Here is a 19,966-nt window from a genome sequence, read left to right as displayed (position 1 = left end):
CCCATTCCCCCCCATTATCCCCAGTATCCCCAGTATCCCCCATTCCCCCCCAGTATCCCCCATTCCCCCCATTATCCCCATTATCCCCAGTATCCCCCATTCCCCCCCAGTATCCCCAGTATCCCCCATTATCCCCAGTATCCCCCATTCCCCCCCAGTATCCCCATTATCCCCAGTATCCCCCATTTCCCCCAGTATCCCCCATCACCCCCCGCCCGTCTGGCGCCCCCTGGCGGCGGTGCGGTGCCGCACGCGCAGTGGGTGCTCGCGCTGCCGCCAGTGCGCGTGCGCGGGGGGGTGGGGGGGGGCGGTACGGCCGCTGCGCGCGGGGCGGGCCGGCGCATGCGCGGGGTGGGGGGGGGGGTGGGGGCGGCCGGGCCGCCGGGAGCTGGGCCGCCTGCCGCGCCGTGCGCCCCCGGCCCGCAGCCCGCGGCCGCCGGTGAGTCACCGGGCGAGCGAGGGGTGGAGCGGGGGGAGAGACGAGGTGTTACTGCGGGACCCCTGGGGGAGTCGGAGGCGGGCGGGGGGGGGGTTGGTCACCGCCGGGACGCGGGAGGGCAGTCCTGAGGGAACTGTGGGCCTCAGGGGAGCTGTGGGGCAACCCGGAGGTAATTTGGGGCACCGTGAGGCAACCGTGAGGTAATTTGGGGGCCGGGGGGGATCCGTAGGGCGTCCCTGAGGTATTTTTGGGTTCCGCGGGGCAACCCTGAGGTAATTCCGGGGCTCGAAGGCGCCGTGGGCCAGCCCTGAGGTAATTATAACCCCCCACGCGCTTCCCTGGAGACTGTGGGGACAACCCTGAGGTAAAATAGTGTCCCCCCCCCAGCCCGGATAAACTCTAGGGGTTATTCCACCCCCCCCGTAACCACGGGGGCAGCTCTGAGGTAAATTTGCCCCCCACCATGTAACCGTGGGAGTCACCCCTGTTAACAGAGGGGGCAGGTTAGGCCCTCCCCAGCCTAACTGTGGGGCAGGCCTGGGCTCCCCATCCCTCTGGGGTGCCTTGAGGATACCCCCGCTACACAGTGACCCCCAGCCCTGGGGGTGCCCCACAGTCCCCCAGGAATACCCCTGGGTACAAATAAATCAGGCAGGGCTTTCTGCGGAATCTGGGACCATCTCGCTGTATTTAACGCGTACATTTCTGAGCCCGAAGGGTGGCGAGGCGCGGCCGCCTGGAACAAAGAAAAAGCTGGTTTCTGCCTTTTGTTTCTGCCGCGGCTCTGCCAGCGCGACCCAGACCTCGGACGCCTGGCTAAAGCGAAAAGAACCCGACGCTGCCTGTCCGCCTCCGAAGCCTTGATTTTAGGGTGAAGGTGCCTGTGATTAACTCGACGTTAATAAAGCTGGAGGCCAGTTCTGCTTTGGCAGTTTCATTCAAACTGGTATTCACTGCTTCGCAGGAGCGCAGTTCAAACCCTGGCAGGTTTTGTCTCGGAATAACCAAATTAAAAACCTTTTTTTTTTTTTTTTTAAAGTAGTTTTAATGGTTTGTATCCTGCCCTGCGCGTTACAGAACAACAGCAACACTGACATGCCGGGGCTTGCGATTCCAGCCTGCTCCAGAGCTGCCACTGGCTCCTGTCTAGGAGAAGCGAGTGGCTTGAATCCTGGCGGAAGAGCTCCGCCGGTGCTGTTAGCTGGTGATTTATTATTATTTTTTCTTAATTCAGACACTGCCTGTATTACTGTGGCGCTTTACAAGAAGCAGAAGACTCAGCGCAACATTTTTCGCAGAGGGCTGTTTGGAGTAATTACTGCTTTGTGCAAAAGCTTATGGGACAGCTCAGGAGCGGCCCTCGTTTTGTCAGTCTCCTAATTGTAGGCCTCGAGTTTCTTACCTGGCGCGTGAGGAAGAGCAGGCACGGAGCTGTAAAGTGTTAAAATAGTGCTGTATTTTAGCAACGATTTTTTTCACACCTCTCTCAGCTGGCTCTGCCAGCTTTTCTTTTCTGAAAATGAATGGCCCAGCGTGATGTTTTGCTGCGTAGAAATACAAACTCTGCTGTTCCTGAGACCCCGAGTTCGTTAATATGAGATACTATGGAATTAACAAGACGAGTCCTTTCTCTGGCCATACGTTTCAGGATGGTTGCCCGACGGGAAGCCAGTGAGGGCAGGGAAGGCTGTTGGAAATGGCCGGGGTGTGATTTAGCTTGTAACTACCCAGCTCAGACTGATGCTGTTAGCGCCTGCCATGGTCCTGGGTTTTGTCTCCCTGCAGGCTCCATCCGTTTCCCATCTGTCCAGGATGAGAGAGGTTTGGGTTCGGCTTTTCCCCTCTCCCTGTAGTTGATAGTTTTGGAACCAGAGGTGATGCTGGAGTCGAGATGGCAGACAGCGTGAAAACCTTCCTTCATGACCTCGTCAGGGTAAGTCTCCGTGTTTCAGGTCCTCTATCATAGGGACTGGTCTCGTTTGCTTTGGTGACGGTGGGTCTTGTGTGGGGAGCACCCTCCTTCCTACATCATCAAGGGTGGATTAAAAAATTTGGAAGGAAAAGGGGCTCTTAAACTGCTGTGGCGCACTGGCCGTGATCTAAAGCGGGGGGACTTGTGTCGTTTCACGATGTTCTCGCACCATCTGTAAAGCAGCAGGTAGAGCAGCTCGTGTAATTAATTTCCACCTCGTTAGGTACCAGCAGCATCATATTCTCCTGTTTCAGGCATGCGTTTGGCATCAAAATTTATCCCCTTTTGTCAAAAACTCCACATGCTGAACCGTCGTGTGGGTCACCTGGGTAGTGACACTGTCCTGGCTCACACCAGGATTCCTTGTAGTTTTTGTTTTGAAGTGAGATTTTGGTAACGATGGCTACGATATCATCTGGAGCTGGAAATAGCTGCCCGTGGAGTTCTAGGAGGTGGCACTCCCAGTCTTTTAAAGGAGTAAGGCAAAGGCATTGGGCACTATTGACAGGTTTGCATGGATGTGGCTGATGGGAGGATATTTCTGGGACAAGGATGGGTGCTTTTAGTTGTAAAGGTATAAGCATCAAGCTCTTACGTACAGTCAGGCCACAAGGACTTTGCACATCCTAAATATTTTGTATAATTCTATTTTATTCGCCTTAGAAGTGCTGGCAGGGGAAGAAGGGCTTTCTGCCAGGCAGAAGAAATGGGCTGTGAGAGATCTGACTCTTTGGCTTTTGCCAGGGTTATAAATAGCAGAGATTGGATGAGAAATCACACCTTTTTTAAAAAAAAAAAAAAATAAATAGTGCTGCTCCTAAAGATGCTGGAACGTGCGGTGATTTAGGTCACCGGGCCGTGGAAAACAGTCGGTGTAGCTGCTCCAAACCTTGGCTCCGGCTGTGCCTGGCTTCCCCTGTTAGCCAGGGAGCGAGGCTGGCCACATCCAAGTCCCTTTCCGTAAGTGGGAGGTTTTCCATGGCCTGGATCGGCCACATCCCATTCCTCCTCTCCCTGCGGGGTGGAGTGTGACGGCCGCTCCCCATGTCCACAGGGAATTAAGGACTCCATCTGGGGCATCTGCACCATCTCGAAGCTGGACGCCCGGATCCAGCAGAAAAGGGAAGAGCAGAGGCGAAGGAGAGCAAACAGCGCGCTGGCCCAGCGGAGGTTTCACATGGAAGAGAAGAAGCAAGAGAAGTGAGTATGGGGCCTGACGGGTCAGAAACCGGGTAATTCCCTCCTTTCATTAGTCTATTGAAGGCAGAACTTGTGGTGCGCGTTTGCAAATGGTTCATAAACCCCATGGCGCGGAGGCGCAGAGCCACTAAAGATGAAAAACGTGACGTGAAATGCCCCTTTCCCACTCTGTGTAATGAAACCGGAACTGTTTTCGTGAGATAAGAACTTGGACCTTTTATGTTGTTTGACAATTAAGAGTAAGCATTTAGTTTGAAATAATAATAGGAGGCATGGAGCTCTGCAAGCTGAAAGAACGTGGATTTCTGGGTTTCTTTTCTGGCTGAACACTTGTTCTGTCTCTCAAAGATAGGGCGTTGTTGGTAGCCATGGGATCGGGGAAGAAGCGGTAGCTCAGATCCGATTTACGCATCCGGGGCAGATCGAGTATCATTTTTTTCCCCAGCCTTGCTGCGTTGTGCATCCACGAAGGCTGGAAATGCCAGAATTATATCCATGTGGGAGCAAAACAGCATCTGCTCTTGTGTCTGACTCCCAAACCGCGCTGAGGTGTTTCTCCGCTGCCCTAATTACGGTCGGGCTGGCAATTCACGCAGTCGAAAAGACATTTTTAAGACGTATTTACAAATTATTCCGACTTGCTTGGCCTTTTATCTCAAGAGGAGGGAAAAGTCTTCTGTGTCCTGTGGTCCCGATCCTCCCCAGAGGCATCTGCGGATGCCCTTAGGAATTAAATATATTTTAGGGGGGACTAACCGGTCATATTTTTCTGGTTTTCTTTGTAACAAATCCTTTGGTAGCAGAGGGTGACTGGAGAAGTACTGCGGAGTCCCACAGAGCTGCTCTCTCGCGTGTCCGTGGACACGCTGCAAAGAGAGAGAAGCCAAAACCGCCCCGAGCTGAACAAAAAGCCTCTTCCCAGAACAAAAAGCGCCTGAAAAGCCCTGATTTTGTTGTGGCGAGAGTTTGAGGAGATCAAAGCCTGAGATCTGTAACAAAAATGCAAAAATCCAGAGGAAAGCTTTGCTTTTCTTCCGTTTTGGTGCAGATATGGGGAATTTAACAAAGGTTGGAAGAGTCTTCCTGGTGTAAATCCATGCACTGGCTGAAAAGCGGCAGGAGCCTGCGCGGGGATTTCCTCTGGGATGCCTCTGTTCAGATAAAACCGGTGTCAAGCTGGTTCTCCACAACATTCCCAAGGTGTCCATGATGTGGGACAGGAGGCTGGTGGGTTGGGCGGAGAGGAACCTAATGAAGTTCACCAAGGGCAAGCGTAGGGAGGGTCCTGCACTTCGGGAGGAATAACCCCCCTCACCAGGACAGGTTGGGGGCTGACCTGGGAGTCCTGGTGGGCAACGAGTTGCCCGTGAGCCAGCAACATGTTCTTGTGGCCAAGGAGGCCAACGGTCTCCTGGGGTGGAAGAAGAGGAGTGTGTCCGCACGTGGAGGGAGGTCATCTTCCCCCTTGGCTCTGTCCTGGGGAGGTCGCTTGTGGAGCGCTGGGTCCAGTTCTGGGCTCCCCAGTTCCAGAAGGACAGGGAACTGCTGGAGAGTCCAGCGGAGGCGACGGAGATGCTGAGGGGCCGGAGCACCTCTGTGCTGAGGGCATCTCAGCAATGCTCATCAAAATCTAAAGGGCGGGGGGGCAAAAGGATGGGGCCAGACTCTTCTCAGTGGTGCCCGGGGACAGGACAAGGGGCAACGGGCACAAACTGGAACACGGGAAATTCCATCCGAACATGAGGAAAAACTTCTTTCCTGTGAGGGTGGCAGAGCCCTGGCGCAGGCTGCCCAGAGAGGGTGTGGAGTCTCCGTCTCTGGAGACATTCCAAACCCCCCTGGATGTGAGATCCTGTGCCACCTGCTCTGGGTGACCCTGCTCTGGCCGGGGGTTGGAGGAGATGATCTCCAGAGGTCCCTTCCAACCCCTGCCATTCTGTGAAGCAGTTTGTGACTTGTTAGGGGACGTTTATCCAGGTGCCAGGACCTCAACACGTCTCTCCCTTCTCTCCCTGCAGCGAACCCCGGATAGTGAGCCGGATATTTCAGTGCTGTGCCTGGAACGGAGGCGTGTTCTGGGTAAGTGGATATTTTTGGTTGGGTTTTCGATGTTAAAATCCCAGTGAAAGCCCGGGATGGGTCGCAGCTCCCCATCCCCATGCTGTATTTTAAGGATATAGGCTCAAAGGGACACTGCCACGTTAAACCCCGGCTGCTTCTCGGAGTCTTTTAAACCCCAAATATTCCCCCCTCGCTCTGCTGCAGACGGGGATATTGTTTTACTGAACTAAATACCGATATTTTAAAGATTTCCCCCGCTCTGAGGTTGATCCTTAACGGCAGCCCAATTAATCACCCCTTCTCGTTTCTTTTCCCCCCTCTAGCTTAGTCTCTTCTTGTTTTACCGCGTATTTATCCCCGTCCTGCAGTCGGTGACGGCACAGATCATCGGTAAGTCCCTGTCCCATTGGTGGGGTGGAAGGAGGAGGTTCCCGGACGGGTTCCTCACGCGTTCCTCCCCGGCCCCTCTCCCCAAGGTGACCCGTCCTTGCACGGCGATGTCTGGGTTTGGCTGGAGTTCATCCTCACCTCCATCTTCAGCGCCCTCTGGGTCCTCCCCCTCTTCGTGCTCAGTAAGGTGGTCAATGCCATCTGGTTCCAGGTAGGTGACGGGGACACGGACGGGGGGGAATCTCTTCGTTGAGGTGGCACCGGGGGGGGTGGTGGTGGCTTTTTGATGTCAGATGAAATCCCACCTGAAAAGCGGGCTCTGGGTGGGCAAAACCAGCTCATTCCGCCTCTTTTGAACTTCACTTCCCCGAAGTGCCTGTTTTGCTTTTCATTTAATTTTCCTCAAGACCCTTTTTCTTTATTTTTGGGGGGTTTCTTTCCCCCGCAGGACATTGCGGATCTGGCGTTCGAAGTGTCCGGCAGGAAACCTCACCCCTTCCCCAGCGTCAGCAAAATCATCGCCGACATGTTGTTTAACCTCCTGCTGCAGGCGCTTTTCCTCATCCAGGTGAGATGAACAAACCCCCTCCCTCCGGGGCCGTGTTTTCCCCTAAATCCAGAGAATCCACAGCTTTTTTTTTTTTTTTTTAAATTTATTTTTAATTAAAATCCCAGGGGATGATCGTTAGCCTCTTCCCCATCGACCTGGTGGGCCAACTGGTCAGCCTCCTCCACATGTCCCTGCTCTACTCCCTCTACTGCTTCGAGTACCGCTGGTTTAACAAAGGTGAGGCCTTTTGGAGGGGAATTCCTCTGGATTTGGGATCCGGAGGCTCATTTTTTTCCTTCCATTTTAACCAGAATGAAGAGTTTGGGGTTTTTTTGGTTTTTTTCCTCCTCGCCAGGCATCGAGATGCACCAACGGTTGTCCAACATCGAGAGGAACTGGCCCTACTACTTCGGCTTCGGCTTGCCGCTGGCTTTCCTCACGGCGATGCAGTCCTCTTACATCATCAGGTGACGCCGTTTCCCCCCTTTTTATTATTTTTAGTATTTTTAGTATTTTTTTAATAATTTTTAATTATTATTATTTTTCCCCTTCCAGCGGTTGCCTCTTCTCCATCCTTTTCCCCCTCTTCATCATCAGCGCCAACGAAGCCAGGACCCCCGGCAAAACCTAGTGAGTCCCCACCTCCCCGGGCCCTAAATCCCCTTGAAATCACCCCAAAATCACCCACCACCCCGCCAAAATCCTGCCGGGGGGGGGGCGGGAATTCCGTCGCCAGGAGCTGACGGGCTCTCTTCCCTTCCAGCCACTTCCAGCTCCGGCTCTTCTCCTTGGTGGTTTTCCTCAGCAACAGACTCTTTCACAAGACCGTGTACCTTCAGTCTGCCCTCAGCGGTGCTTCCTCTTCCCCTTCTTCTTCCTCCGACCGGCTCCTCTCCCCGCAGCCCTCTCCGGCCAAACACGCAGCTTCTCCGGGCCACTGAGCCTCTCCAGCCCCCGCGACGGGAGGGGACACGCCGGGACCCAGGCCACTGAGGCGTCGATGGCGGTTCTGCCTCTCCCCTCGCCACCACATTAAAAAAAAATGGGGGTTTGGGGGGAAAAAAAATACGGATTTTTAACACCTTTGTGAGTTTCCAAGAGCCGGCTGGTACCCTGCCCTGGTTTTATAGCGGACTCTTTTTGTACCCGTGCCATCTCATCCCCATGCATGTACTGGACCGGTAGGGGTGGGGGAGGAACCGGTGACGTCCCCAAAACCGCCGGGTTTTATTGCGTTTTTGGGCCGGTTTACCGACTTTTCACTAGTCTTTTCACACTGAAACATTAAACGGAGGAATCACGATTCGCAGCCGTCCTGCGCCTGCCCCTCTCTCTTTCTCTCTCTCTCTCTCAGCCGCCCATGGGCCGTTCGGGGCCACCGGGGTCCGGGGATGGCCACGGTGGCCAGCCGCCGCCTTCCCCCGCTCGCCACCCACGTGGCGGGAACCGCCCGCTTCCGCGTCCGCCCACGTGACCCGCCCGGCTCCGCCCCCTCGGGGCGCCCCAAGCCCGGGCGGACACGTCACGCCTCGCTCGCCGCCGGCCCCGCCCTTCGGGCAGGCGCCGCGCGCAGCCCGCCCAGGCGCCGCGGCCAATGAGCGCCGCCGCATCCGGAGCGGCGTCGGTGAGGACCAATGGCGAGCGGGAGGGGCGGGGCGGGGGCGGGCCGCGGCGGCGGGCGAGGGCGGCTGCGCGGGGCGGATGGCCGGGGCGGCGGGGCCCAGCGCGGCGCCCGGGTGAGGGCCGCGGCCCGGGTGGCGGGCGGGGGCGGCCTTGGGTCTAGTGGTGTGGGGTCGTAGGGTGCCCGGGCCCGTGGGGTGAGGAGGTGCCCGGGCCTTGTGGGCCGAGGGGCTGTGGGGTGCCCGGGTCTGTGGGGTGAGGGGGCTGTGGAGCTGTGCGGTGTCCAGGCCTGTGGGGTAAGGGGTTGTGGGGTGAGGAGGTGCCTGGGCCTTGTCGGGTGTCCAGGTCTGTGGGGTGAGGGCTTGTGGGGTGCTTGGGCCTGTGGGATGGGAGGGGGTCTGGGCCTTGTTGGGTGCCCAAGTCTGTGGGGCAAGGGGCTGTGAGGTTGTGGGGTGCCTGGGCCTGCGGGGTGAGTGCCTGTGAGGTGAGGGGTGCCCAGGCCTTGTGGGGTGCCCAAGTCTGTGGGGTGAGGGGTTACGGGGTGCCCAGGTCTGTGAGGTGAGGGAGCCGTGTGGGTGAAGGAGCTGTGGGATTGTGGGGTGCCCAGGTCTGTGGGGTGTGGGCCTGTGGGGTGAGGGGGTGCCCGGGCTTTGTAAGGGTGCTTAGGTCTCTGGAGTGAGGGGCTGTAGGGTTATGGGGTACCCAGACTTGTGGGCTGTGGGGTTGGAGGATGCCCAGGCATGTGGGGTGAGGGGCTGCAGGGTTGTGGGGTGTCCAGGTCTGCAGGGTTGAGACTGTGGGATTGTGGGGTGCCTGGGCCTTGTGGGCTGCCTAGGCCTGTGGGGTGAGGCGTTATGGGGTGCCTTGGTCTGTCAGGTGATGAGAGGAAGGTCCATGGCCCCAGGACAGCTTTTCTGCCTTCCCAGCCCAGGATCTGGGCACTGGCCGGGTGCTGCTGGTTTTCCCAGTAGCTGTGGCGTTACTGGGTGGCGAAGGGTCCCCCCCACGCCCTGTGTGTCATCTGCTGGAGCTGTGGAAATCAGGGTGCCGGTGGTACCTCGGTGGCAGAGCCACTTGTGCCCAGGAGGCATCTGCATTCTGTCATCGTTAGCTGCTGCTTATTATCCCCAGGGGAACCAGGAAATAATGACAAAACGGGCTTATTTCTGTATCAATTAGTGACAAATCCGTGCAAGTCGGAATCACTTCTAGGTCGCAGAGAGATTTTTTTCCAAGCCCGGTTTGTATTTTATTTTTAAATCTCAGCCTGTCCAAATCTGCCCTCCCTGGCCTTGTTGCTCAGAGAGGAGAGCTGAGGGTTTATCTGCCGGTTCTGGGACTGAACCTGCAGGGAGTGGTGGGGTATTTTTCCTAATTGATTGGGTAAAGAAGCATTTTAAAGAAATCGGAGTGTTTTCAAGAGTAGAAAGACGTTATTCTTTGGCCACAGTTTCACTTCCTTGGTGTTTAATATCAGGATTTTGCTGTCTCTTCCTGCAGCCAGGGAGGCTGAATTAAACCACCAAGTTGTCCCATATAAACAAAGCTGACTTAACTGCGCTGGGCCGCGTTAGCAAACCACTGGGATGTATAAGTTTAGTGTAAATAACTCAAAGTGGGAGCAGCTAGGAGCCATTCGGACTTCCTATATATGAGAAAACAGCACTGACTTCTTGCGGTCTCCATGGATTGCTGTTTTAATGCATCGCTTACGGGTTGTGGTTAAACTCCAGAGCCCAGCCAGGGAAAATTTAGGGGGTTTGTGAAGAGCTTACAGATTGGTTTTGTTTTGTACGCAGAGAAACAGACTCGTCCTCTGCCCCTAAGAAGTTCTGCTCTCTGTAAAAGAAAGAAAAACCTCAGCCGAGACTTGGGGCAGCTGATCAGGTGAGGATGGGAGGCAAGGGGGGGTTGGGGGAGGGAGGCACGGGTCATTGGTGGGGTTAAAGGTGGACACAACCTCCTTGGGCAGGAGCGGGCTATTTAAGGTCCTGTTTCACGAAATGTTTAGGGACGTTGCGGGGCTGGGCGCTGCCTCGCTCTTTGATCATCTTCCCTCTGCGTTTTCAGGTCTTCAGGCGTCCCCAAGCTCTGCCTTTGATGTGAAGATGACCAAGTTGGGGTTTCTCCGGCTCTCCTACGAGAAGCAAGACACTCTGCTCAAGCTCCTCATCTTGTCGATGGCAGCTGTGCTCTGTAAGTGCCTCCTGGCGCTGCGGGTGGCTGCTGGTGCCCTCAAAGGGGGACCCCGGGCTGGAGCCACCTCTGTTGCGTCATCTCTTTTATAGGTTGTGAAGCTCTCATCTGTCTATAAAGCGTGCCTTAAGTGACCACTTTACTCTTTCTGTACCTTTTCCTTTGAAAACTGCATCTTTCTTTAGCTTCCCAATGACCAGTTTAAGACAGAAACAATTTTAATCCAGCAAAAAAGTAGATAAACCTGACGTAACTCTGGCTCAGCCAGTGCTGTAGGTTCACTCTGCCCTTTTTCTGTGTTTGCAGCTTTCTCCACGAGGCTTTTTTCCGTCCTGAGATTTGAAAGCGTCATCCATGAATTCGACCCGTAAGTGTCTTCCTCCCCTTTCGTTTCCTGGGGCCTGCTGGGTTTTTTCTCTCCTGGAGCACGCAGAATTCGGGTGGTGTTCGCTGGGCCTTGAGTTAATCCCCGTTGAGGATGAGGGATTTGGAGGGCAGTTTTCAGTAAAGCTAGTTTTTCCTCTTCCAGACCCGAAACTCACTTCTCGGTTCCTAGGACTCATCCTGCAGCCTGGATCTAATTAATCGCCCAACACTGCTTTTATGCTGGGCCATGGTTATTCTCTACCTGAGCAGGGCACAGCAGGAGAGAGCGCTCCTAGTACACCTTGTGTCCACAACCCAGGCTTGTTGCTGGTTCAATCAGGCGCGAGGGAGAACGTTACCTTCGCAAACCCACTTTTAAAGCCCCTAGGAGGAGGGATGGACCCTTGCAGCTGAGGTTTGCAGCAGTCTAGGGAAAATGGACTAATTCCCTCTGCCGGGAAAACCCGGTCAGCCCTTTCAATGCTGTTTTACCCCTAGACGTTGGAGAAGGGTATCCAAACGGGCATGCAATTTGACAGGCAAAGTGCCTGTCGAAAGCTGCCTCGTTGTCTGAAGGCTCGTTAAGGACTGCGCTTGTGACCCGAGGAGCGGTGAGCAGTCAGTATCTCTCCGTCCCGATGCGGAGATGCTTAGTGCTTGTCGCTGTTACAGGTATTTTAACTACCGCACAACCCGCTTTCTGGCGGAGGAGGGCTTCTATAAATTCCACAACTGGTTTGACGACCGAGCGTGGTACCCCTTGGGCAGGATTATCGGTGGCACCATTTATCCAGGTAAGCTGTCGGCCTTCTGCTGAGCCGAAACGCGCCTCACATGAGGGAAAATCGTGAGAGGGGCAAATAGCGTACGCAGAGCAGAGCCCTGAACGCCAGCTGGGAGCGGAGGGGAGCTCGGGGATGCCCTTCATCGAGGCCAGGATGAGACTTTGGACTGCCCTGCTGTTAATTGGAAACTTAACGACCCCCGGTGCTGCGAACAGAGCGAGAGCGCCCTGATAACGATGTCGTTTCTGTCCCGCAGGCCTGATGATCACGTCGGCAGCAATTTACCACGTGCTGCACTTCTTCCACATCACCATCGACATCCGAAACGTCTGCGTGTTCCTGGCTCCCCTCTTCTCCTCTTTCACCACCATAGTGACTTACCACCTCACCAAAGAGCTCAAGGTAAGGGGAAAATCGGGGCGCGCCTTTGGAGGCTTTTGCTTTACGGAGGAGCGCAGAAAGGCAGCGGGCAGCTATATCGGCAGTTTGGAGGTGACCACCGCGCTGCTCAAAAGCCAGAACTTCTGGGAAATGGGAGATCAGCTTTAAAGTTTCATTTCAACGCTCTATTTTTATTCCTTTGAGGCGTATCCGTGTGTAGTGTGGCACGATAACAAAAGCCCTAAAACCTGATGGCTTTTTCCCCACTTTGGCTGTGTTTTTTCCCCCAGGATGCAGGGGCAGGGCTCCTTGCTGCCGCCATGATCGCAGTTGTGCCCGGGTACATCTCTCGATCTGTTGCCGGCTCCTACGATAACGAAGGTGAGTTTGCGACCCTCAGAGCAGGGAAACCCGTAAGGAACGTTGGGTGCTGGAACACGATGGCAAAGACGCTGCAGGGCACGACAGAGGAACCGTCCTCGCCCAGCGAGCCCCGCTGGGTCCCTGCGGTTGAACTAACCCAACCGCTCGGAGATCCTTGGCCGTTCTCGCCTATGCAGTTCAGGAGAAGGGAGCGTTTCCTGACTCCGGCAGCGAGCGCACCCCCTTCCCCGAGTATCCTTGTTTGCAAACAAAAAGGGTTTTGCCGCCTCCACAATCTCTGCTTGAGATCGGAGCTGCTGTGCGACTCCCCCGGGGTTTTCTCTCTGTTCTGGCAATGACTTTGGGGCTGGCAAAGGGAGCAATCCCGTCGTCGATGCCTACGGGAGGAGAATCCAGGTTCTCCTCCTGTGTCTGGGCGACGTAAGGAGTCGCTGTATCTAGAAAGGCTAGCTGCTGTGGCTTGAAGAGGCCGCGTGAGCTGTTATCGGCAGCAAGACACAAACATCACAGCGTTTCAATCTAGAAATCAGAGAGGAAGCCCTTTTCCCAAGCCTAGCTCTTTGTACGAGGTGCCGTTCCACCTTCTGATGGAGCAGCAAACGCATTTATATATATATTTTAAAGGCAACTGAGGGCTGTGGTGCTCCTCAGAGATTATATTGACATTTCAGGGCTGATGTGAGCTTGCTTTGACCTTTCTGTCTCCTTCCACCCAGGTATCGCCATATTCTGCATGCTCTTAACTTACTACATGTGGATCAAAGCCGTCAAAACCGGCTCCATCTATTGGGCGGCGATGTGTGCTCTTGCCTATTTCTACATGGTAAGTGTTCCTTCTCCCGGCGCCGAGGTGTTTCTGATACGCTGAGCAAAAATACGTGGCCTGCCGTTCCTGCGTCCTTGTATCCAGGGAGCTGGAACCTCTCTGAAGGGCTTGGTGTGGAAATCGAACGTACGCTTTCTTCATTCCTTTCCACTTAGCGAAACTAGCGGGTTTTTGTGCAAGGTTTTATTAATGGCATTGAAAAATCCGGGCTTCTGGCGGCTGTGACTGAGATCCGCCCTCTCCAAGGGCGTCCTCAACGGCTGGGTGAAAATCCTGCGCCTGATCCCAGGAAAATCAATCCTGACGCCTTTGACCTCTGCTGTGCGACCTGTTCAGTCCTGGAACTCGTGGGGGTTTTTTTGTTTGTTTTTCTCTCTTGGCAGGTCTCCTCGTGGGGCGGCTACGTCTTTCTGATTAACCTCATCCCCTTGCACGTTCTCGTGCTGATGCTGACCGGCCGCTTCTCCCACAGGATCTACGTAGCCTATTGCACTGTCTACTGCTTGGGAACCATCCTCTCCATGCAGATCTCCTTTGTTGGCTTCCAGGTGGGGACCGGAATGGTTTGCGGACTCGAGGACGGTCATTTCATGGGTTGTAGCAGAACAGCAGCGAGTTGGCACCCGGTTTCTCTTCTTGCCTTTGTTGGTGACATTATAATTGGGTGCTGGCTTCAAGTCTAGCTCCCGTTGCGCTGATTTGTTGCGACCTTTGGCAAGATTAGCTTTTGGAGGCGCTGGATGACTTTCAAAGCTGCTAATAACCTTCGCGGCATCGGTTACCTTTCATGAAAATATTTCCGTTTTCGGTGAAGGAAACGCACAGGCCAGGGTCTGTCTTGGTATCACAGGAAAAATGCCTGCTTAGCTTGCGTTTCCAAGAGAATCGCCTTAATTTTCCACGTGGATTCCTATCTGGGAATCGAAGCCGATGTAAGAAAGTGACTCAGGGCAGCGGGGAGGGGACGGTTTCCTGTGACTCGGGCAGCGGTTTTGCTGAGAAGTGATTTGTGAAAAGCAAAAATATCGGGCACAGCGCGGCTCTTGTTTTCTGCATCTGCTGACGCTCTCCCCTGCTCGCAGCCCGTCCTCTCCTCGGAGCACATGGCTGCCCTTGGAGTCTTCGGCTTGTGTCAGATCCACGCCTTCGTAGACTACCTCCGGAGCAAGCTGAACCCGCAGCAGTTCGAAATCCTCTTCAGGAGCGTCATTTCCCTGGTCGGCTTCGTCCTCCTCACCATCGGGGCCGTGCTGATGCTGACAGGTAGCCCGAGGTGGTGGCCACGACGAGTGCGTTTCGCCCCCAGCTTCGCCTCCTTTGGGGCCTTTGAAGAGCACGTCGTTTTTCAATCCTGATTCCGCGTTACCGCCCGCATTTCAGTGCTTGCGAGTCCCCCTCTGAGGGGGACCTGCCCTAATTTGCGCGTTAGCAGGGAAATATTGAAGCAGCAGCTCCGGGCGATACGAGGCGCAGAGAGAAACCCGCCGTGACTCAGCGCGCGCTGGGGCCGCTGAGCTGATGCTTTGGAAACTGAATCGCGATCTGTAGTAGCGAAGAGATGCTAAAAATTTAGGTCGGGCGGGGGAGAAGTCTTTTTAGGGTAAAATTGCACTGTATTTCTTTTCTAAAATGGCAGTTTTGAGTAATAGAGATGTTAAACGGGGTCCAGGATTGCTCATTCAGCCTTGCACGTGCTTCCCGTGTGACAGAACGTATCGGGTTACTCTCTGCTGGAACCGAGTATGATTATTTTTTTTTTTTCCTCCTCTTTCCTAGGGAAAATCTCCCCGTGGACGGGGCGTTTCTACTCCCTGCTGGATCCCTCCTACGCAAAGAACAACATCCCCATCATCGCCTCCGTCTCCGAGCACCAGCCCACCACGTGGTCCTCCTATTACTTTGACCTGCAGCTTCTGGTTTTCATGTTCCCAGGTGAGCCCAGCGCAGATATCGTCGCACCCCGATGTATTCACTTCACCGTACCGCACCGGGAGGGTTTTATTCTGCCGGCCGCCCCCCGCAGCCTCCCGTCTCCTCGCGGTGCTGCGGGCCTCTGCCGGCTGTTTTTTATTCCGGGAAGGTGAACCTGACCCGTTTCTCTTTCCTCGTCGCAGTGGGTCTGTACTACTGCTTCAGTAACCTCTCGGACGCCCGCATTTTCATCATCATGTACGGCGTGACCAGCATGTACTTCTCGGCTGTGATGGTGAGCGCTGCTGCCTGCCGGGCGCGAGCAGGATGACGGAATGGGCTTAACGAAGCTGCTTTGATTTCTTTTTCTGAATTTGTTGAGGACGGTTCTTCCACCCTGAGCGGGCTGAACTGTTCACGGGGCTTTTCTCCCTTCCTTAAAATGGGTTTATTCACCCCTCTGTGCAGCCGTGTTGCAAAACTTCCTGGGTTTGGTGTCCCTTGCTTCCACGCGGCCACCCACTGGGTGGTTCCTGGTGTCCCATAGCTGAGTTGCAAACCCAACCAAATTCTCCAGGCAGCGGAGCAGGGACCGATGAGAGACGGCTGCTTATGAGCCCGTTTCCACTCTCGCTCTGGCACCCCGAGCCCTAAATGCGGGTTGATTTCTGTGTGCGGAGGCATGTACTGAGTCTTGGCTCCACCTCCACTTGCCCAAGGGTGTTAAATCGAGGTCAGTTCTGCACCGTGGCCTTCAGAGAACAAGTTCTCGGAGATGTTCACCTGAGATGGTGGCAGCTCCCAGTCTGCACCCACTACAAAAAATCAGCTACGGGTTTATCTTGAGGCTGATGTTTCTGCTGAATTCAAGGTGCTGAATTAGGGACGGCATTTAATTTCCCTCTTCTTTCAGATTTCTGCCCCAATTTCTTCGCCAACAGGCCCTGACTCTTCTGCTGTTGCCCATAGGTGCGTCTTATGCTGGTGCTGGCCCCGGTGATGTGCATCCTGTCCGGCATCGGGGTTTCTCAGGTGCTGTCCACCTACATGAAGAACCTGGACATCAGCCGGCCGGACAAGAAGAGCAAAAAGCAGCAAGACTCCACCTACCCCATCAAAAACGAAGTGAGTGTTGGGCTGGCTTGGGAAGGAGGAGAAGACACCTGGGCCTGGTGGGGACGAGTGCAGGAGGCTGGTGGCCTCTGCCCTCCAGCGTTGACCCTGATTTGTTCCCCCAGGTTGCCAGTGGCATGATCCTGGTCATGGCTTTCTTCCTGATCACATACACCTTCCACTCCACCTGGGTGACCAGCGAGGCGTACTCGTCCCCCTCCATCGTCCTGTCCGCCCGGGGTGGGGACGGCAGCAGGATCATCTTCGATGACTTCAGAGAAGCTTATTACTGGCTGCGTCACAACACGCCGGAGGTAAACGGTGGTGATTTGGGCGGTGAGGACCCAACGTTGTCCGCTGAGGTGCTGACGGCTCGTCTGGTGTTTGGGTGCAGGACGCCAAGGTGATGTCCTGGTGGGATTATGGGTACCAGATAACCGCCATGGCCAACCGGACCATCCTGGTGGACAACAACACCTGGAACAACACGCATATCTCCCGCGTCGGTCAGGTAGGTCCTTCCCTCACCCACCGCCTTGCCCTGACTTTTTGAGGCCACCGCGTGGCGTGACTGACGCTGTGTCCCCTTCAGGCGATGGCGTCGACAGAGGAGAAAGCCTACGAGATCATGAGGGAGCTGGACGTCAGCTACGTGCTGGTCATCTTTGGAGGCCTCACCGGGTACTCCTCTGACGGTAAGGTCTGCTCTGAGCTGGGTCAAACCCACCCAGGCAGCACTGGTGGCACAAGCGTCTCCAAAACAGCTCCAGAGGAGCAAAGTCCCACCTTCAGCTGGGGCTGCCAAGTGGAAACGGTACCAAAACGCTCCTCTCTGGGAGCTGCACGGACCTTTTTTGTTTGCCCCCGACTTGACTCTTCGCTCTCTGCCCCCCAACTCCACTCTTCGCTCTTTGCCCCCCAACTCCACTCTTTGCCCCCCAACTCCACTCGGCTCTTTGCTCTTTGCCCCCCAACTCCACTCCACTCCTCGCCCTCTGCCCCCCAGCTCAACTCTTTGCCCCGCAGCTCAACTCTTTGCCCCCCAACTCATCTCCTCGCTCTTTGCCCCCCAACTGGACTCAACCCAGCTCTTCGCCCCCCAACTTGACTCAACTCTTGCTCTTTGCCCCTGACTCCATTCAACCCCTCGCTCTCTGTCTCCAACTCAAGTCCTCGCTCTTGCCCCCCAACTCCACTCAACTCTTCACTCTTTGCCCCCCAACTGAACTCTTTGCTTTGCTCTTTGCCCCCCAACTCAACTGAACTCTTCGCTCTTTGCCCCCCAACTCAACTGAACTCTTCGCTCTTTGCCCCCCAACTCAACTGAACTCTTTGCTCTTTGCCCCCCAACTCCACTCAACTCTTCGCTCTTTGCCCCCCAACTGAACTCTTCGCTCTTTGCCCCCCAACTGAACTCTTCGCTCTTTGCCCCCCAACTCCACTCGGCTCTTTGCTCTTTGCCCCCCAACTCCACTCGGCTCTTCGCTCTTTGCCCCCCAACTGAACTCTTCGCTCTTTGCCCCCCAACTCCACTCGGCTCTTTGCTCCCCAACTCCACTCAACTCTTCGCTCTTTGCCCCCCAGCTGAACTCTTTGCTTTGCTCTTTGCCCCCCAGCTCCACTCAACTCTTCGCTCTTTGCCCCCCAGCTCCAGTCAACTCTTCGCTCTTTGCCCCCCAGCTCCACTCAACTCTTCGCTCTTTGCCCCCCAGCTCCACTCAACTCTTCGCTCTTTGCCCCCCAACTGAACTCTTCGCTCTTTGCCCCCCAACTGAACTCTTCGCTCTTCGCCCCCCAACTCAACTCAACTCTTGCTCTTTGCCCCCAACTCCATTCAACCCCTCGCTCTCTGTCCCCAACTCAACTCTTCGTTCTTCGCCCCCCAACTCCACTCAACTCTTCGCTCTTCGCCCCCCAACTCCACTCAATTCCTCGCTCTTTGCCCTGCAGCTCATCTCCTCGCTCTTTGCCCCCCAACTCCATTCAACCCCTCGCTCTCTGTCCCCGACTCAACTCTTTGCCCCCCACCCCCCAACTCTGCTCTCCGCCTTTCAGACATCAACAAGTTCCTGTGGATGGTGCGGATCGGGGGCAGCACGGACACGGGCCGCCACATCAAGGAGCACGACTACTACACCCCCACGGGGGAGTTCCGGGTGGACCGCGAGGGCTCCCCGGTGCTCCTCAACTGCCTCATGTACAAGATGTGCTACTACCGCTTTGGCCAGGTCTACACCGAGGCCAGTAAGTCCCCAGAACCCTCCTCCCGGGGCGGGGGGGACACACGCACCGCTTTTGGGGCACCCCACGTCCTGGGGGCGCGACGTGGCAGCCCTCACTGTACCCTGCCCTCTCCTAGAGCGACCGCCGGGCTACGACCGGGTGAGGAACGCCGAGATCGGCAACAAGGACTTTGAGCTGGACGTGCTGGAGGAGGCGTACACCACAGAGCACTGGCTGGTCCGAATATACAAGGTACGGCCCCGAAATGAGCCCAAACTCCCCAAATTTGGGAAAAAAACCATGAAATATCACCCAACTGAGCCCTTTCTCCCCACCCAGGTGAAGGATTTGGATAACCGTGGCTTGTCGAGGACGTAGAGGAGCCGCCGCCGGCCGCGCCACGCACCGCACTGACCCAGCCTTTGCCTGTGAAGCAGAAATATTTTGGGGGGGATTTGGGTTTTTTTTTTTCGTTGGGGGAGATGGGGGGGGGCAGTTGATTTATTTTTGTTTTATACCGTTGGTTATCGCAGGCAGCGGCGGGACGTCGTCCCTGCCCGTCCCTGCCCGCCGGGGAGTGATTTTTATATACGCACGGAGCCGTCGCCCAATCAGAAATAACGGCTTTTGCCGGGGGTTGATTAACGGGGAATTACGAATAATAATAATTAAAAAAAAAAATATAATAAAAAAAGGCCATTTTGGTGGGGATTTTTCCGTCTCCACCAATGTGTGGGGAGGGATTTTGGGGGCGTTTTTGATGCTTTTCGGTGATTCGGGTGAAAATCTGGACCAAAGCGGGGCTGGGTCATGCTTTGGGGGAGGGACCAAGGCATCCAGTGCCTCCCAGTAACGGCCAGTGCCACTTCCAGTGCTTCCTAGTAACCACCTGGGTCACTCCCCCTGCCTCCCAGGAGCCCGCGGTGCCTCCCAGTATCCCCAGTATCAGCCCAGTACCCCCCATATGATGCCAGTGCCTGCCGGTAATTCCCAGTACCACTCTTAGTGTCTCCCACTATCCCCCAGTGCCACTTCCACTGCCTCCCAGTATCCCCCGCTATCCCCCAGTGCCTCCCGGTAACTCCTGGTACCACTCTCAGTATCCCCCAGTATCCCCCCGTGCCTCCCAGTATCCCCCAGTGCCACCCAGTAACTGGCAGGGCCACTCCCAGTGCCTCCCAGTATCCCCCTGTGCCTCCCAGTAACCGCCTGGGCCACTCCCAGTGCTTCCCAGTATCACCAGTATCAGCCCAGTACTCTCCGGTATGATGCCAGTGCCTCCCGGTGACTCCCAGTATCCCCCAGTGCTTCCCAGTATCCTCCAGTGCCACTTCCACTGCCTCCCAATATCCCCCGGTGCCTTCCGGTATCCCCTGGTGCCACCCAGTAACCACCTGGGCTACTCCCAGTGTCCCCCAGGAGCCCACAGTGCCTTCCAGTATCCCCCAGTGCCCTCCCAGTATCCCCCAGTGACATTCGGGGGGCGGTGGATGGAGGACCCGGGCGTTCCGGGCGGGCGGGCGGGCGGAGGGACCCGGGAGTCTCCGGG

At 55.7% G+C, this 19,966-nt stretch overlaps 2 protein-coding genes across 2 annotated transcripts; both read left to right on the top strand.

Moving 5' to 3' along the window:
- The first annotated feature begins 327 nt into the window (after positions 1-327).
- EI24 (EI24 autophagy associated transmembrane protein) lies at positions 328-7,915 on the top strand. The gene is made up of 11 exons (XM_074561205.1): positions 328-439; positions 2,225-2,372; positions 3,466-3,611; positions 5,630-5,690; positions 5,996-6,062; positions 6,149-6,273; positions 6,511-6,630; positions 6,738-6,849; positions 6,968-7,079; positions 7,168-7,242; positions 7,376-7,915. The coding sequence occupies exons 2-11, from the start codon at positions 2,331-2,333 to the stop codon at positions 7,551-7,553; spliced, it is 1,038 nt and encodes a 345-aa protein (XP_074417306.1). The 5' UTR covers positions 328-439; positions 2,225-2,330; the 3' UTR covers positions 7,554-7,915.
- A 355-nt stretch (positions 7,916-8,270) lies between these two features.
- STT3A (STT3 oligosaccharyltransferase complex catalytic subunit A) lies at positions 8,271-19,128 on the top strand. Its single transcript, XM_074561248.1, has 19 exons — positions 8,271-8,348; positions 10,032-10,119; positions 10,303-10,428; positions 10,735-10,795; positions 11,467-11,588; positions 11,836-11,981; positions 12,251-12,341; positions 13,061-13,167; positions 13,554-13,718; positions 14,253-14,433; positions 14,947-15,102; positions 15,285-15,376; positions 16,051-16,206; positions 16,320-16,508; positions 16,589-16,705; positions 16,787-16,889; positions 18,250-18,438; positions 18,554-18,669; positions 18,757-19,128. The coding sequence occupies exons 3-19, from the start codon at positions 10,341-10,343 to the stop codon at positions 18,793-18,795; spliced, it is 2,118 nt and encodes a 705-aa protein (XP_074417349.1). The 5' UTR covers positions 8,271-8,348; positions 10,032-10,119; positions 10,303-10,340; the 3' UTR covers positions 18,796-19,128.
- The last annotated feature ends 838 nt before the right edge of the window (positions 19,129-19,966 follow it).

Source organism: Larus michahellis, chromosome 17, assembly GCF_964199755.1.
Source record: "Larus michahellis chromosome 17, bLarMic1.1, whole genome shotgun sequence".
Classification (NCBI taxonomy): Eukaryota; Metazoa; Chordata; class Aves; order Charadriiformes; family Laridae; genus Larus; species Larus michahellis.
Note: the sequence above shows the minus strand (reverse complement) of the source record. Positions and strands in the feature narration are given on the sequence as shown.

Excerpts from the sequence above, each read along its gene's own strand:
- EI24 (XM_074561205.1), top strand. The coding sequence starts at position 2,331 with ATGGCAGACAGCGTGAAAACCTTCCTTCATGACCTCGTCAGG. Across the intron at positions 2,373-3,465 it reads TCCTTCATGACCTCGTCAGG|GGAATTAAGGACTCCATCTG; the intron begins GTAAGTCTCCGT and ends CCATGTCCACAG. Across the intron at positions 6,850-6,967 it reads GTACCGCTGGTTTAACAAAG|GCATCGAGATGCACCAACGG; the intron begins GTGAGGCCTTTT and ends CCTCCTCGCCAG.
- STT3A (XM_074561248.1), top strand. The coding sequence starts at position 10,341 with ATGACCAAGTTGGGGTTTCTCCGGCTCTCCTACGAGAAGCAAGACACT. Across the intron at positions 15,103-15,284 it reads TCTGGTTTTCATGTTCCCAG|TGGGTCTGTACTACTGCTTC; the intron begins GTGAGCCCAGCG and ends TCCTCGTCGCAG. Across the intron at positions 18,439-18,553 it reads CCAGGTCTACACCGAGGCCA|AGCGACCGCCGGGCTACGAC; the intron begins GTAAGTCCCCAG and ends GCCCTCTCCTAG.